We start from the raw sequence: 13,444 nt of genomic DNA, 5'->3' as shown, positions 1-13,444 counted from the left end.
AAAAAAAAAACTGCAAGGATGTGGGAGGTAGCATAATGTTGACAAATCAAATAATTTAATTTTCCTTCTGGTAGCGTAGTGGTTACGAATCGGGCTTCGAACTGCAAGGTCAGCAGTTCAAAACTACCAGCCACTCTGCAGGAGAAAGATGAGGCTTTCTGCTCCCGTAAAGATTTACAGCCTAAGAAACCCTGTACAGGGTCGCTATGAGTCAGAACCGACTCCACGGCACACAACAATCAATGAATCAAATCAGATTTACAGATCAACATATCACGTCTGAGAAGCCTGAGACAGGAGTGTAACTGGGTACTGATGAGTAAACCCATGAAGAATGGGATGGTCTGTAGTCCTATTACCAGTGTAAGGTACAGATCTATGGTTTGACAACCACACCTTCTACACCTATACTCAAGGATAAACTACACCTGAAATGGAAAAGGGTATACAAATAAGTGGGCAGAGGTATCTAAGGGTCCACTGTTGTTAAGTCAGTTTTGACTCATAGCAACTCTGTATGGGTTTTCAAGGAGTGGCTGGTGTGTTTGAACTGCTGAACTTTTGGTTAGAAGTTCTGTGCTTTTTCTACAGTGCCACATCTGGAAACAAAATAAGAGACGCTATTAAACTCATCAAGTCACTGACATGAAGCACAGAGGATCTAATACCACTTGCGAGCTCTGGTATAAAAAGACTAGCAACATGTGTAAGTTAAATAGTACAGCACTCAAGAAAAAATTAAAGTCCATGTCACAAATAAAGATATTACGTATCCATCTGAAAGGAGACTGAAGACCCTTCCGTCTCACCCACATCTCACACCACACTGCCAGCTCCTCTCAGCCATGACACCATGCAGCTTGGAAGCATTACAGGAATCTCTGGGGCCAGCTGATGAAGTGATTTCAAACTTTGGTGCCTAACTGCTCTTTATAGTAAGTATTGTGTTTAAAAAACTTTCTTTATAAAATACTATTCCCAGGATATTCAGCAAGGACCATTCCTACCTTCACCCCTGTGTATGCAGGGAAGAGAGAAGAGAGGATAAAACAGAGGTAAGTACAACACAAGAGCTTCTGGGACAGACCACTGACCTAGGGGCATGCAGGGAGACTCTCCTCTCCTCCCAGATAGCATTTCTGAGAGCTAACAGCGGAAACCAACAAAAGGACACACAAAGGGATTTTTTGCAGAGTCTGTTTTATCTTTCTGATCCCAGGTCAGGAAGAATTCCATTTAGAGGATAAATTACATGCTCAGAACCTATAAAGCTAGGCAGTGGAATACCCTCCTGAATCTCAACACGACAAGACTCCCTTGCTGGGTCAGAACTAAGTCCTGTGCGAGAGAAACATTAAGTACAAGATATTTGGAAAAGATGCTTACAGAAAAAGCTACTCAACTAGTCCTAATCATTGGTAATGAATTACCAAAGACTAGAGAAGGGATCAGGGTGAGACTGTGACATTGGAAGCAGAGAGGTGTCTCCTCATCTCACAATGTCTTCCCTTCCCATCTCCCTTAGAGGGAGAGAGAACAGTAAGCTCTAAAAAATGAGAAATTACTCAAATGCATTTTCACCTTTATATTACTTGCTCAGCAATAACTCTCTTTCAGGAAACAAAACAATCTAGCTTGAAGAACATACTCTCAGAAAGAGAATATGAATGAAAGCCACTACTCAGAAGACTGAGAAACTCTTCAGAACAAATACACCACACAGGCAAGTGCCAAGCTTAAGCCAACTACAATTAAAATCCCCTTTGAAAAGTGTTATGAATTGCATTGTGTTCTCTGAAGTATGTGTTGTCAGTCCTAGCTTCTATGCCTGTGGTTATAACCTCATTTAGGAATAGGTTGTCTGTCTTGAGTCGATATCTTCTGAGTTATAAAAGAGATTAAACATGAAAGTAAGAAAAGCAGAGACTGGGTAAGACAGATGCCAAACCATATAAAGATCACCTAAAAGCCGAAGTTCAAAACAAGGTCTTTCCTCTAGGGTTGACAGAGAGAAAAGTCTCCCCTAGGGCTGGTTTCTTGAATTTGGACTTGAAGCATCCTAAACTGTGAGAGTCCTGGTGTGGCACTTAAGGATAACGCACTGGACCACAAGGTCAGTTTGAACCACAAGGTCAGTGGTTCAAACTCACCAGCTGCTCCTTGGAAACCCTATACAGGGTTGGTATATGAGTCAAAACCGACTCAAGGGCACTTAATAACAACAACAGCAATTTTCAGAGTAATGGATGGAAAATTTCAGAGTAAATGGACTTACAGGAAGTGAGGTTTTGAGATGTCTGAGAAATTAAACATAAAATATGGATAGATAATATGGCCCACAAAGTCTTAGCTTTCTCCTTTTTGTCTTAGTTATCAAGTGCTGCATGGGTGACCTAACAAATAGAAATTTATTTTCTCAATTTGTTGTTGTTGCTAGTAAGTGCCCTTGAGTCAGTTCTGACTCATAGCAACCCTGTACAGAGTGCAAAGCAGAACTTTAAAAAGGTCAGGCTAGTTCTATAGTCCATCTCAGCAACAGTGCATTTTCTGCTTTGTACTGACATTGCAGTATGGAGCTGCTAACCCTGAAATCAGAATAGGTAACTGGTACTAAAGAGACTCACAGAAATCTAAAACAAAATCAGAGACTGCAAATCTACAAAATGACCTACCATGGAGCTCATGGGATTATTAATATTGGTAAAGGTTTCATATTAACAAAAATCTGCTTGCTTCTGAGTTTCAGTGATCAAGGGCACATGATAGGCGTTTAGATTATGGCAAGTGGCAACAGCTGATCTTAAACCTCCCATTTAGCAAAGAACAAAAAAACATCATCATCTGAACACAACAAAGACCACTGACCTGGTCCTCCTCTTCATCCTCATCCTCTGCTAGACGCTGTCTGCCCACTTCATACAATCTGCACACTGTGTCCATGTTCAGGGCATCCATGCTGCCTTGGTTCTGAAATCACACACCCAGTACCCAAGAGAGTTAACTTTCAGAAGGCCCATATCCACAACTCAATTCTGACTAGGACCCACAAACCTTGACTCTGAAACTTTTAAAGCTTCTGATACTGCAGTTGACTTGGAAAATGTAATGCTTAAGACACAGGGAAGCAGGATGAGGAGGTTTGGACAATGGAGCACAAGAGACACCACCATCCTTGGGCCACATGTGTCTTGCTCTGGTGAGAGACAGACCCATCTGAGACAGTACTGAGTCCAGGGTAAGAAGCTATGAGACTCTCCAGTTTTCATATTCTACAACTGTCTTACTAGTTCTCTTGCACTGTGTATTTCCCAAACCCCATCAAATGTGTAGGTTATTGTCACGATAGCCTACCATCAGGAATGTATCAACTTTAGAGCACATTTTATGCCAGACAAAATGCCAACAGTACAGTTAGAAAAAAATTCTAAAGATGAGAACAAAGAGCTGGGCCTCTACAGGTGTCCTTTACCTCAATAACAGCGAGATAGCAGTCTTTGGTGTCTGTACACAGGTCAAAGATGTTCCGTTTGACATCGATGGTGGCTGAAAATGGAATGTGACAAGACTTAGAATTATACTATTGCTTGACTCTAAGACTTTCTTTCCTCTAAAGGAATTCAAGGTGATTTTCCATAGCTAGTTCCATAGTTTTTCTGCTTTTCAGTGAACACTACAGTTCTCCCAAAAATGGAGGCGCTTAAGTAAGAAAGAGCAAACATAACAAAATGATCAATGTCTGCCCTCCATGCTTACCTATAGGCTTGTAGTCAGTTGCATTAAATGTTCGGAAGGATGACCCAAAAGGGCTTTTCATCCTCTCTTCCATTAAGTCATCTTCATCGTCTGCCTGTAACATAGCTAGGTTCGGGGGAGAAAGGAACGAAGGGGTATCAAAATCAGAAACATTCCCTATTCAGAAGTGTTAGCAAATGTTAATGGCCACTCAAGACTTTGGTGCATTTCCTTGTAATAAATTCACTTGGCTTCTAGTCAGTGCTTCACATACCCCTGCTGTAGTGGCAAACAGCATCCTCCACCTCCCACCTAGCTCCCAACGAGTATTACAGCATAAGGTTTACATACTTTCATATTCTCTTTTGTCACCGTTTGTATAATTATTACATCTTTCTTTCCAAATCACAAGTGAGAGATATGCACAAAGTCTCAAATTAAGTCAGAGAGAAAACAGGGAAAGAGAACATGGAAGAAAAGTAAAAGGCTTATTTTATTACCTCCATACATCACTGTTCCTGTGTGGTTAAATACCACACGGCACTGATCCAGAGCAGGAACTGTGTGTAACAGATGGAATGTGCGAAGATCCCACTAGGAAGGCAGTGGTCAAGGAAACAACATTTTATGTAAAACTTAACTAACCTAATGGGGCTAATTCTGAAACATCACTTTGTTTCCTACTACTGGGTATTGCTGTTGATCAGTATAGTCCTTCCAAATAAAATATGAAAAGCTGATAAGATCAAGGTAAAATACAAGCATGTAGATTATACTTATTGAATAATGTCCCAGAGTGTATCCTATTATATCCTCAGATACATGAAAGGCACATGACTTCCCCTACATTTTACTCTTATTTCTAGCAATTCATTTCTATAAAAAGTAAAAGCCTTCTGAAAAGAAAACTCTACTCATTACTTGGGAATGTGGAGGTAGAAGAGAAGTCTGGTCATTTTCCCAACACAGAGAAAATGTGCACATTAATATTACAACAGTCTACCATCAGAATTGTAGACCAACATCTATCAAACTCTTCTCTTTCATAAGAGAAGGTATCGGTGTAGACACTTTAAGTATTGATGGAAAGATCAAACAGATTTTAAAAAGAAATTTAAAAAAATGACAGACGACCAATGGAAAGAAAGACATCAATATAAAAGATACAATTTCAGTGTTGATAATGACCTCCAGGCCATTCGGATGGAAAACACCACTGATGTTCATGTTGAACTTGTCAAACTTGTGGATGGCCTGTGCAGAGCGGACATCCCAGAGGACGCCATCATTTAAGACAAGATCATCTGTAGGATTAAAGGTGGCACAGTTCCTCTTGTAGTTGTTGGCAAGATCTGGGTTAAACAGAGTCAACAGCTTGTTGCCAGTCTGAATATCATAAATCTTTAGAGAAGAAGGGGTGGGGAGAAAAAAATCAGACCAATACATTTGGTGAGAAATTCAAAGAGAAATTGTGTAAAAATCTTTCTCCCATGCATTCCAAGTCCCCCACAAATTAACAAGACCCTAATATTCTAATATTCTAAAATTACTGGAGAGCAGGAAGACCACACCCATCCTAGCAAGGTTTAAGTGTTTTGGTTCCCATTCAATTTTTGAAAATTCTCTTCCCCCTAAGTAAGAAAATGAAAAGTGAGACAGTGATAAGGACCCTCTCCTTCCCCTCCCCTTTTCAAGAAAAAGGAACTGTTTCTAACATTGAAACTGAGAAAGTTTCCATATGGTTCAATGATTACCCTTAAGGGAAGGTGAGGAAGGGGGGGAATCAAATAACCTTTTCTCTTTAAAAAATCTCCCAATATCCGTATTTTAGATGCCCAGGACTTGAGCATTTCCCAAGTCTATACTGTGAGGGCTATGCAGAGACCATTATCTTTCCCATCGGCTTACAGACATGCTATAACATTTCCAATCTTTAAAAAAATCCTCCTTTGATAAAGGAACAAGTAAGGAGTCACCACAAGGAAACAAACAAATCCCGATCATGGGACAAGACAACTAGCCTGGTCTCTTCAAAAGTCAATGTCATGAAAACTGAAGAAATGGTTCTTGGCTTTAAAACATTAGTGAGACATAACAACCAAATGCAATAAGTGAATCTTGGCTGGATCCTGGTTCAAAAAAAAAAAAAAAAAAAGACACATTTGAAACCAAACACATCAGGAACAGCTAGGAAAACTGAGTAGTATGGACTGGCTATTAGATGACATAAGAGAATTATGACAAATGTTCTTAAATTTAATAGTGTGATTATGTAAAAAAATGTTTAGAAGATACATGCCATAGGACTTAGGGATAAAATATTATGTCTGTAATTTACTTTCAAATGACTCAAAATACACATTTACACATAAAATATGGCAAAGTATTAACTGATAAACTCTAGATGATGGATATATGTACTGTTCTTTCAACTTTTCTGTACATTTTAAAGTGACAATTGTCAGGAGGTTTCTCTCCTTTCACCATGCCGTATCTCCTCTCTTCCAGTTAGACCCCATTTCTCTGCATTGTTTCTCACCAGAACACCTCATAAGAGTTGTCTATACTCATTGTCTCCATGTCTCTCCTGTTCTCTTAGGAACCACTCGAATTAGCTCCACAGAACTAGCTCCTGACATGGTTAATGTTGCCATTCAGAGAGTGCTAATCAAAGATCCCCTGACCGAGTTGATCAATCTTCACCTAGCTTCTAGGGCATCGCTTTCTTCTAGCATCTCCTTACTCTTTTTTCCAAGTCTCACTTAGCAATATCTAAATACTGGTACAAGCCAGAGCTCCAGCTCCACAACTCTTACTTTTTCTAGTCTCTCTGGCAATTCACCCAGGTTCACCTGGACCTACATGTGGGAAGCTCCCAAACTCATACATCCAACCCATTCCAGACCATTCTCCTAACTCCCAGCTTACATACTCAACTGCCCATTCTCTGCCTTCATGTCTAATAGAATGTCAAACTTCCTATCTCCAAAACTGCAGGACCGAGCCCCACTGCCTCTCAACTCTTTCCACCATGTCCACCTGGCAGTTTCATCAACATCCACATGAAGGTTGGCACAAGACCCTTCTAATTGGATGGCCTGTTCTTGCAAGCTGTAAGAATGTCACATCAAGTCACATATCCTCTGCTCACCCTCCAGTGGCTTTACCTCGCTCTGAAGAAAAGCAAAAGTCTTACTTACTGTCAATAAGAAGCTACCTGAACGATGGTCCCCTCACTGGCTCAGCGCTTATCCTTCCCTCCCCCTCTCCCCTCTCCCGCTCACATCTCAAACAAGGGCTTTTCCTTTGTTAACCCCTCTCTGCCTTGGAACATTCTTCCAGATATTTGCATGACACCCACAGTCCTTTCAGGTTCTGCTTAAATGTTACTAAATCTGTTGAGGTCTAGTCTCCTAGACAAAACAGAAGTCCCCAGCACCTTCAAACACTTCCTCCCTCTACCCTTTGTTTTTCTCCACAACACTTAACCACTCTCTCTCTCTCTCTATATATATATATATGTTGTTGTTGTTGTTAAGTGCCGTTGAGTCGGGTCCGACCCATAGCGACCCTGTACAGGGTTTCCGAGGGTGTAAATCTTTACGGGAGTAGAAAGCCTCATCTTTCTCCCGCGGAGCAGCTGGTAGTTTCGAACCGCTGACGTTAAGGTTCGCAGCCCGATTCGTAACCACTACGCTACCAGAGCTCCTTATATATATATATATTAATGCTTTGTTTGTTGTCTGTCTCCCCTAATGAAACTCCATAAAGACAGGGACTTTATTTCATCTAAAAAACGTAGTAGATGCTCAAAATACCTGTTGTTCTAATAACACTTTCCTCAAATTGACAGATTAAGTTCATATTCATCCCTTTTACATTTTCCCCATATCTTTTAGAACTACTAAAAGATTATTACCCTTCTAAATTTATTACCCTTCTAAATTCTAACTGGAGGTAATACCATTAACTGAAGCCCAAACATTCACAGTCCAGAAAATTTCAATATGAACAAATGACATACTCAGCTTGAGAGCAGTGAAATCTAAAGTACTTACGTGGGCAATGTCCCCTTTTGTGCCTATGACCCGATCCTGAGAGTGCTTACTGAACTCAACATAGTGATCTTCCGTGAAGGAATGCCTATGGACAAACAACAGAAGTACTGGAGTAGCAGGTCGTCAGAATACATTCCTTGAACTGACTGAAAATGTGATCCTTGACCTCTTGCCCAGCCATGCCCACCTGAAGATCACCAGCTTACAGATAGAATAAAGGTACACTTAAGATTGAAAAGAAAATTTCCTCCATCAGTTTGTATTTAAAAAAAAAAAAAAATCAAATCAAACCAAACTCACTGACATCAGGTCTATTCTGACTCGTCGTGACCCTGAATAGGATTTCCAAGGCTATAAATCTTTACCAGAGCAGAAAGCCTCATCTTTCTCCAGTGTTTATTCTATATCACCACAAGGGCTATTTCAGTTTATTGAAAAAGAATCAAAATTGACAGAAATCACTTGATTAGAGAAATGGCTAAAAGGGAATATGGGCCTTTAAAATATGGTCACACAAAGAATGCAACTGTGGTACAGAAACATGATAAAGTACAGATATATTCCATTCTGGATCACGGGGCTACTGAATAATAAGAAACATGCACCTGGTGCATATATTTAGGGATTAAGAAAGAAAAATTCTATTAAACATAATCCTTAGATGAGGGAGAAGCTAATAATAACAGAGTATTCCTCATTTCCCAAAAGGTTTGAGTCTAAGAACAGGATGAAGGAGGCTATCAAGTGAAAACACAGAAAGACTAGAACGCCAGAAGAGATACATACTTCATATCAAACACTGATTTCATTCCCCAGAGTGCAGACAGAGGCTGGCTCCAAGTGGCCGATGTCAGCAGCAAGGACCCATCCTACAAGAAGGAGAAGGTCTGAGGTATATGTGCTTACATATATATACACAGATTATATTTGCCACCATCATTTAAAAATACAAACATTAAAAACACTGTTACAGCAAAGACAAGGAAAATTTCCAGGAACCCAGAAATGATCAAAAGCCACTAGGCTTTCAATACATTGTACCTACCAAGCCAAAAACCACACCCACTGCCGCTGAGTTGATTCCAACTCATCATGACCCTATAGGACAGAGCAAAACTGTTCGGTGGGTTTCGAGGCTGTAAACCTTTATGGGAGCAGAGAGCCTCATCTTTCTCCTGCAGAGCAGCTGGAGGATTTAAACTGAATTTTTTGATTAATAGCACTGTAATCTGCACCACAAAGGCTCCTTACTGTACCTACCTACAGTATCCTAGAAAATAAACTGAATTTGAAAGAATGATCAATCCTCCTGATCTACAAGTAACAGTTCTAGGGGAAGGGGAAAAAAAACTTGGAAAGACAGTTCCTCCCTATTCCTTAGTCTCCCACATCTAACATACTCAGACACCTCAAAGCATTTGTTAGTATTTTAATACAAAACCAATAAAGGGTGAGTTCCCTTTACTTTAAAATCAGAAAAATTATCCTAGTCATCTATACAGTCCTGATATTTAGAAATAGCAAAGCTATCAAATGCCATCAAGAGAACAGTATTAATGAAGTATATAATACAATGAAATCATATAAAAGCTTGTTTTTATATGAGCTTCACAGTACTTTGAGATCTTTTTATGACACAAAACCAAAACAAAGCAAATAAATACAAGGGGCTTCAAAAGTTCCTAGAAAAATTCCATTTTTTAATTCTATTTTTTCACAAACTTTTTAAAGCCCCTCGTTATACATATGTCTATTTGCGTGTTTGTGTGTCTATATCTATTGTCTCCAGATATCGACAAACTTAAGGGCTAGACAGGAAATGTTTTAGTCTTTATGAACCACATTGTCTCTGTTGCAGCTACTTATCTCCAATTTTTATATGGAAGCAGCCACAGAAGTATGAGCATACTCATAAACATACGTGCATGCTATGTTTCAAAACTTTACATACAAAAACAGGCAGCCAGCTCACAGGCCTATAGTTCACCTATCCATCTTACCCTGGAAGGTTCAAGGTGTGTGATGGCCGAGTTGTGACAGTTATAACTGGCCTCCTCCTGCCCACTAAACACATTATAGAGCTTCAGCTGTCCCGTGCAAGTGCCAAGCATCAGGAACCGCTCCCGTGCAGAGAATGCACAGCAGGTGAAGCCACTTTCGTCCTCATTGGCTTCTCGGAATACTGAAATAGGACGGAACCTAAGCAAAAAAGAGAGAATTATAAACAAAGAATGTGCAGGGGCTCAGAAAAAGCTAATTTCTCTAGAAGGATGAGAGAAATATAGAGCATTAGTTTTAAATGAATTCTTACAAAACACCACAGTGATTTTCAGTAGTTCAATTTCATTTTAAATGACAGAAAGGGATCTGCACTTACAGACTTAAACCAACAACAAAATCTCCATGTTAAAATCAGAGATTTGAAAGTGGTATTAGATTCTACAACTTTTATTTTAAGATTTCTACATAAACAGAACAGGAGGCATAAGACTTTACCACAAAAATAAATCTAGGAGTCTAATTAGGAACAGTTATTGCAGTTCTAACAATGTCCTATTAATCTTGTCAACACTCATACAAGGAACTCATACTTGACAAAAAGGCAACAGTTGTATTTTCATGTAATCACACAAAGTAACATTCATAGTACTGCAAGTCAATAAACAGCTTTTCAGACTGATCCCTCTATGCTAAAGCTTCCGAAAATGAATTAAAATACAAAAATCATTTTAATTCCCAGGATGTGAGGAAGGTTCTCCTTACCTGCTAAAGATGAGATGCCTATCAAAACATCCACCATCCACCCCTCCATACTTTGGAAACGATGCCCTGCGGTTTAGCCTTGAGGTAAAGTTTATTGGCGCTTGTCGCCTCTGTTTTGGCTCAGGACACTGGTGTGGAGTAAAGAGAGAGAAAGGTGGGCAGGTGGCAACTGGGTTCTTGCAGCGAGCATGCTGTTCTCTAAGATATTCTGTGATGATACTATCCAGCGTAGGTGGGGAAGGCAGATGTCTTTCCAACTGCTTTTTTATGGCTGGGCTTTGGCTATAGGCGCCATGGTCCGATTTCTGCCGCAACACTCTGATTTTCCTGCCATTGCAAGGTGACGGCCTTTCTCTGATAAAACTAATCCTACCGATCAAAGGGGAGTTGCCTGTGTAAGATGGGCCAGGTAGAGCTAGTGAACTTTGGGGAGGCCGTGGCTGAGGGTGGGCAGCAGGGGCAGTAGGGGCAGAGGGGGCCACAGCAGTATGGCTGCTCAATCGGGTTGCAATGCCGTTGGCAATGCGAGGGGTTCGGGGAAGAGAGACAGGAGAAGCAGCAGCAGTCACTGGGGTGAAGGCAGAGGAATGGGAAGCAGTAGTCATAGGCAGGTCCGCCTCTTTTGTCAGCACAGTTGCTGTTTCTCCGAGCCCTTTAGAAATGAGATGGTTTCGTATCAACAGAAGCAGCTCTTTCTCAGGGAAGGAGATCCTTGACTGAGCGACAACATCTGCTTTCTGCAGTCGTGCCAGGGATACATCAGTGCCAATGAGAAGCGGCTTTCCTGACACCCGCTCAATGAGCTCAGCGGCATACTTGCAGAATTTGACATGGTCACTGCGCTTGTCCTGCAGCACAGGCTCCTTCATCAGCTGCTGGATCTGACAGCTGCTAAAAAGGGGCAGTTTGCTGATGATCTGCCTCACAGTACTACTGCGAGAAAGGCCCACCAGGGCCTTACAGGCCAGGGCCCGGATCTGATCTGCATCTGTGATGGGCATCTTGATGGACAGTAAGGACAGAAGCACTTTGATGCCATTGTTAGACTGGACCACATTCCACATCTTGGCCAGGGTGTGCTCACTGCTTTTGGGGGTCTGAGGCAGCTTTCGCCGAGGAGTTCCAGAGATAAATTTGCCAATGCTGGAGATTCGGTTATCTGGGCCACACACACAATTGATGATAATCTGAAGTGCTGATTTCTGAATTTCAGCATCATGGATAAAGAATTCACCCTCAGCTACTCCCAAAATAATGCTGATACCTATTAAAAAAAAATTTTATATTATTCCTCATAAAATGGTCAACTTCGTCACATGTCCCAGGATGGAAACATTTTGTTCTATCAACAAGAGAATGGCCTCACTTTTTGAAAAACTGCAAGGAATTGTTCATATAAAATACAATCAGTTCCACTAGACTTTATAATACAGTATATCTCTTAACAAGAGTATTATGTCAGTAGTATGTGGAAGTCACCAATGTTCCTGTACAATCTTTCCTTGATAAGGGGAGCATAAGAAATGGAAATAACAACCTTAAGCAGGAAAGGAAAAAACCCTCAGGTTGGCTGTTACAGTGGCAGCAGGTATCCTTTCTGCTGCTACATGTTAAAACCCAATGTCTGCACCTTGGGTTTCCATCCCAGTGCTCACTCACAGCACTTCCCACACTCCCTCAACAGCAGCCTTCACCATCCCCGCTCTAAGTAAAGTGCTGCCGGTGGGTTTCTTCTGTCTTGGAGTATGGTAGCTTCTACCCATCCTGAACTGCTGGTCAACTATTATTTTTGTGAGTGCTTGTGTTACAAACTTACATTAAGATTTTGACTGTCTCCCCAACCCATCTCTCTAATTAACCTTGTTTCCAGTGCAAGACTCTGTAAAGTATAAGATTTTCAAGAATGTGCATGTACCAATATAGCAGAAATGTCTGTACCATTCAGAAAACTGGAGTTTAATAGCATGACTTGCTTGTATGAAACTGTGTGGCACCATCTGTAAGCCTCACTCTGTTACCTTCTGTTCTAATATGGCAACATTAGATTAGATAAGTAACCATAGCCAGAAAGCAAAAGAAAACAAGTCCAGACCAAGCAACAACAACAAAAAAGGGCAAGGTATAACCTACCAACAGTGGAGATGGTGGAGCCGGCCTCATCTAGCACATCCACTGATTCTGCCAATTGAAGCTGGATTTTTGGAACTACTGTGAGAATAGCCAGAACATCCAAAGCAAAACGTACAGTGTCATTCCTGAACAGAAAGAATTGGTCAGAGTAAAGCAATTGGTCAGAGTAAAGCTATGAAGTAGTCATAAGAAACAACCACCTTCTAAAAATTTATTTATATTAAAAAAAAAAAAAAAAAGCCACAATGGATCAGAGCCACTGCCTGTGTGGCTCTGTCCCTGGCCATGGCCATGAGAAGATTTGAAAGACACCACATGACTTTAATTTCAAAAAACAGGGCTGTTTTTTTCCCCCCTAACTTAAATTTAAATAAATAAAAAACACTCCCCAGTGCTGATGGAGTTTTGTAGAGACGAATACTCTCAAACTTTTGGTGGGAACAGAAATTAATACACCCACTTTAGAAAGTAATCTGGAAATGACCGAATCAAGATTCTTAAATATCCATAACCTTCAGCCCAGGAATTTCACCTCTAGGAATCTGTCCCAAGGAAATAATCAGTGGTACAAAAAAGTATTTATGTATTGTGATGTCCATTACAACTTTTAAAATAGCACAAGGATTAGAAAACCTATACAGCCAACAGGAATAAATGTGTTAACCTATGGAACATTGGTATGGTGAGCTACTATGCAGCCACAGACAATTTGTTTAAAGGACAACAGGAAAGGTTCAAAGGATAGCATTAATGAAATAAAA

At 40.5% G+C, this 13,444-nt stretch overlaps 1 protein-coding gene across 2 annotated transcripts in view; it reads right to left on the bottom strand.

Moving 5' to 3' along the window:
* VPRBP (Vpr (HIV-1) binding protein) overlaps window positions 1-13,444 on the bottom strand; it is a 123,486-nt gene that overhangs the window by 16,163 nt on the left and 93,879 nt on the right. For both annotated transcript variants that reach the window (XM_006873556.1, XM_006873555.1), the window contains 10 exons: window positions 12,684-12,808; window positions 10,554-11,817; window positions 9,791-9,989; window positions 8,577-8,659; window positions 7,791-7,875; window positions 4,900-5,133; window positions 4,233-4,326; window positions 3,754-3,858; window positions 3,470-3,543; window positions 2,866-2,967 (listed from right to left, as the gene is read on the bottom strand). In XM_006873556.1, the coding sequence (XP_006873618.1) occupies window positions 2,866-2,967; window positions 3,470-3,543; window positions 3,754-3,858; window positions 4,233-4,326; window positions 4,900-5,133; window positions 7,791-7,875; window positions 8,577-8,659; window positions 9,791-9,989; window positions 10,554-11,817; window positions 12,684-12,808 (2,365 nt within the window). The remainder of the gene's footprint in view (window positions 1-2,865; window positions 2,968-3,469; window positions 3,544-3,753; window positions 3,859-4,232; window positions 4,327-4,899; window positions 5,134-7,790; window positions 7,876-8,576; window positions 8,660-9,790; window positions 9,990-10,553; window positions 11,818-12,683; window positions 12,809-13,444) is intronic.

This window comes from Chrysochloris asiatica, unplaced genomic scaffold (genome assembly GCF_000296735.1).
Source record: "Chrysochloris asiatica unplaced genomic scaffold, ChrAsi1.0 scaffold00246, whole genome shotgun sequence".
NCBI lineage: Eukaryota > Metazoa > Chordata > Mammalia > Afrosoricida > Chrysochloridae > Chrysochloris > Chrysochloris asiatica.
The sequence above is the reverse complement of the archived record's forward strand: the minus strand, read 5'-3'. Positions and strand labels throughout refer to the sequence as shown.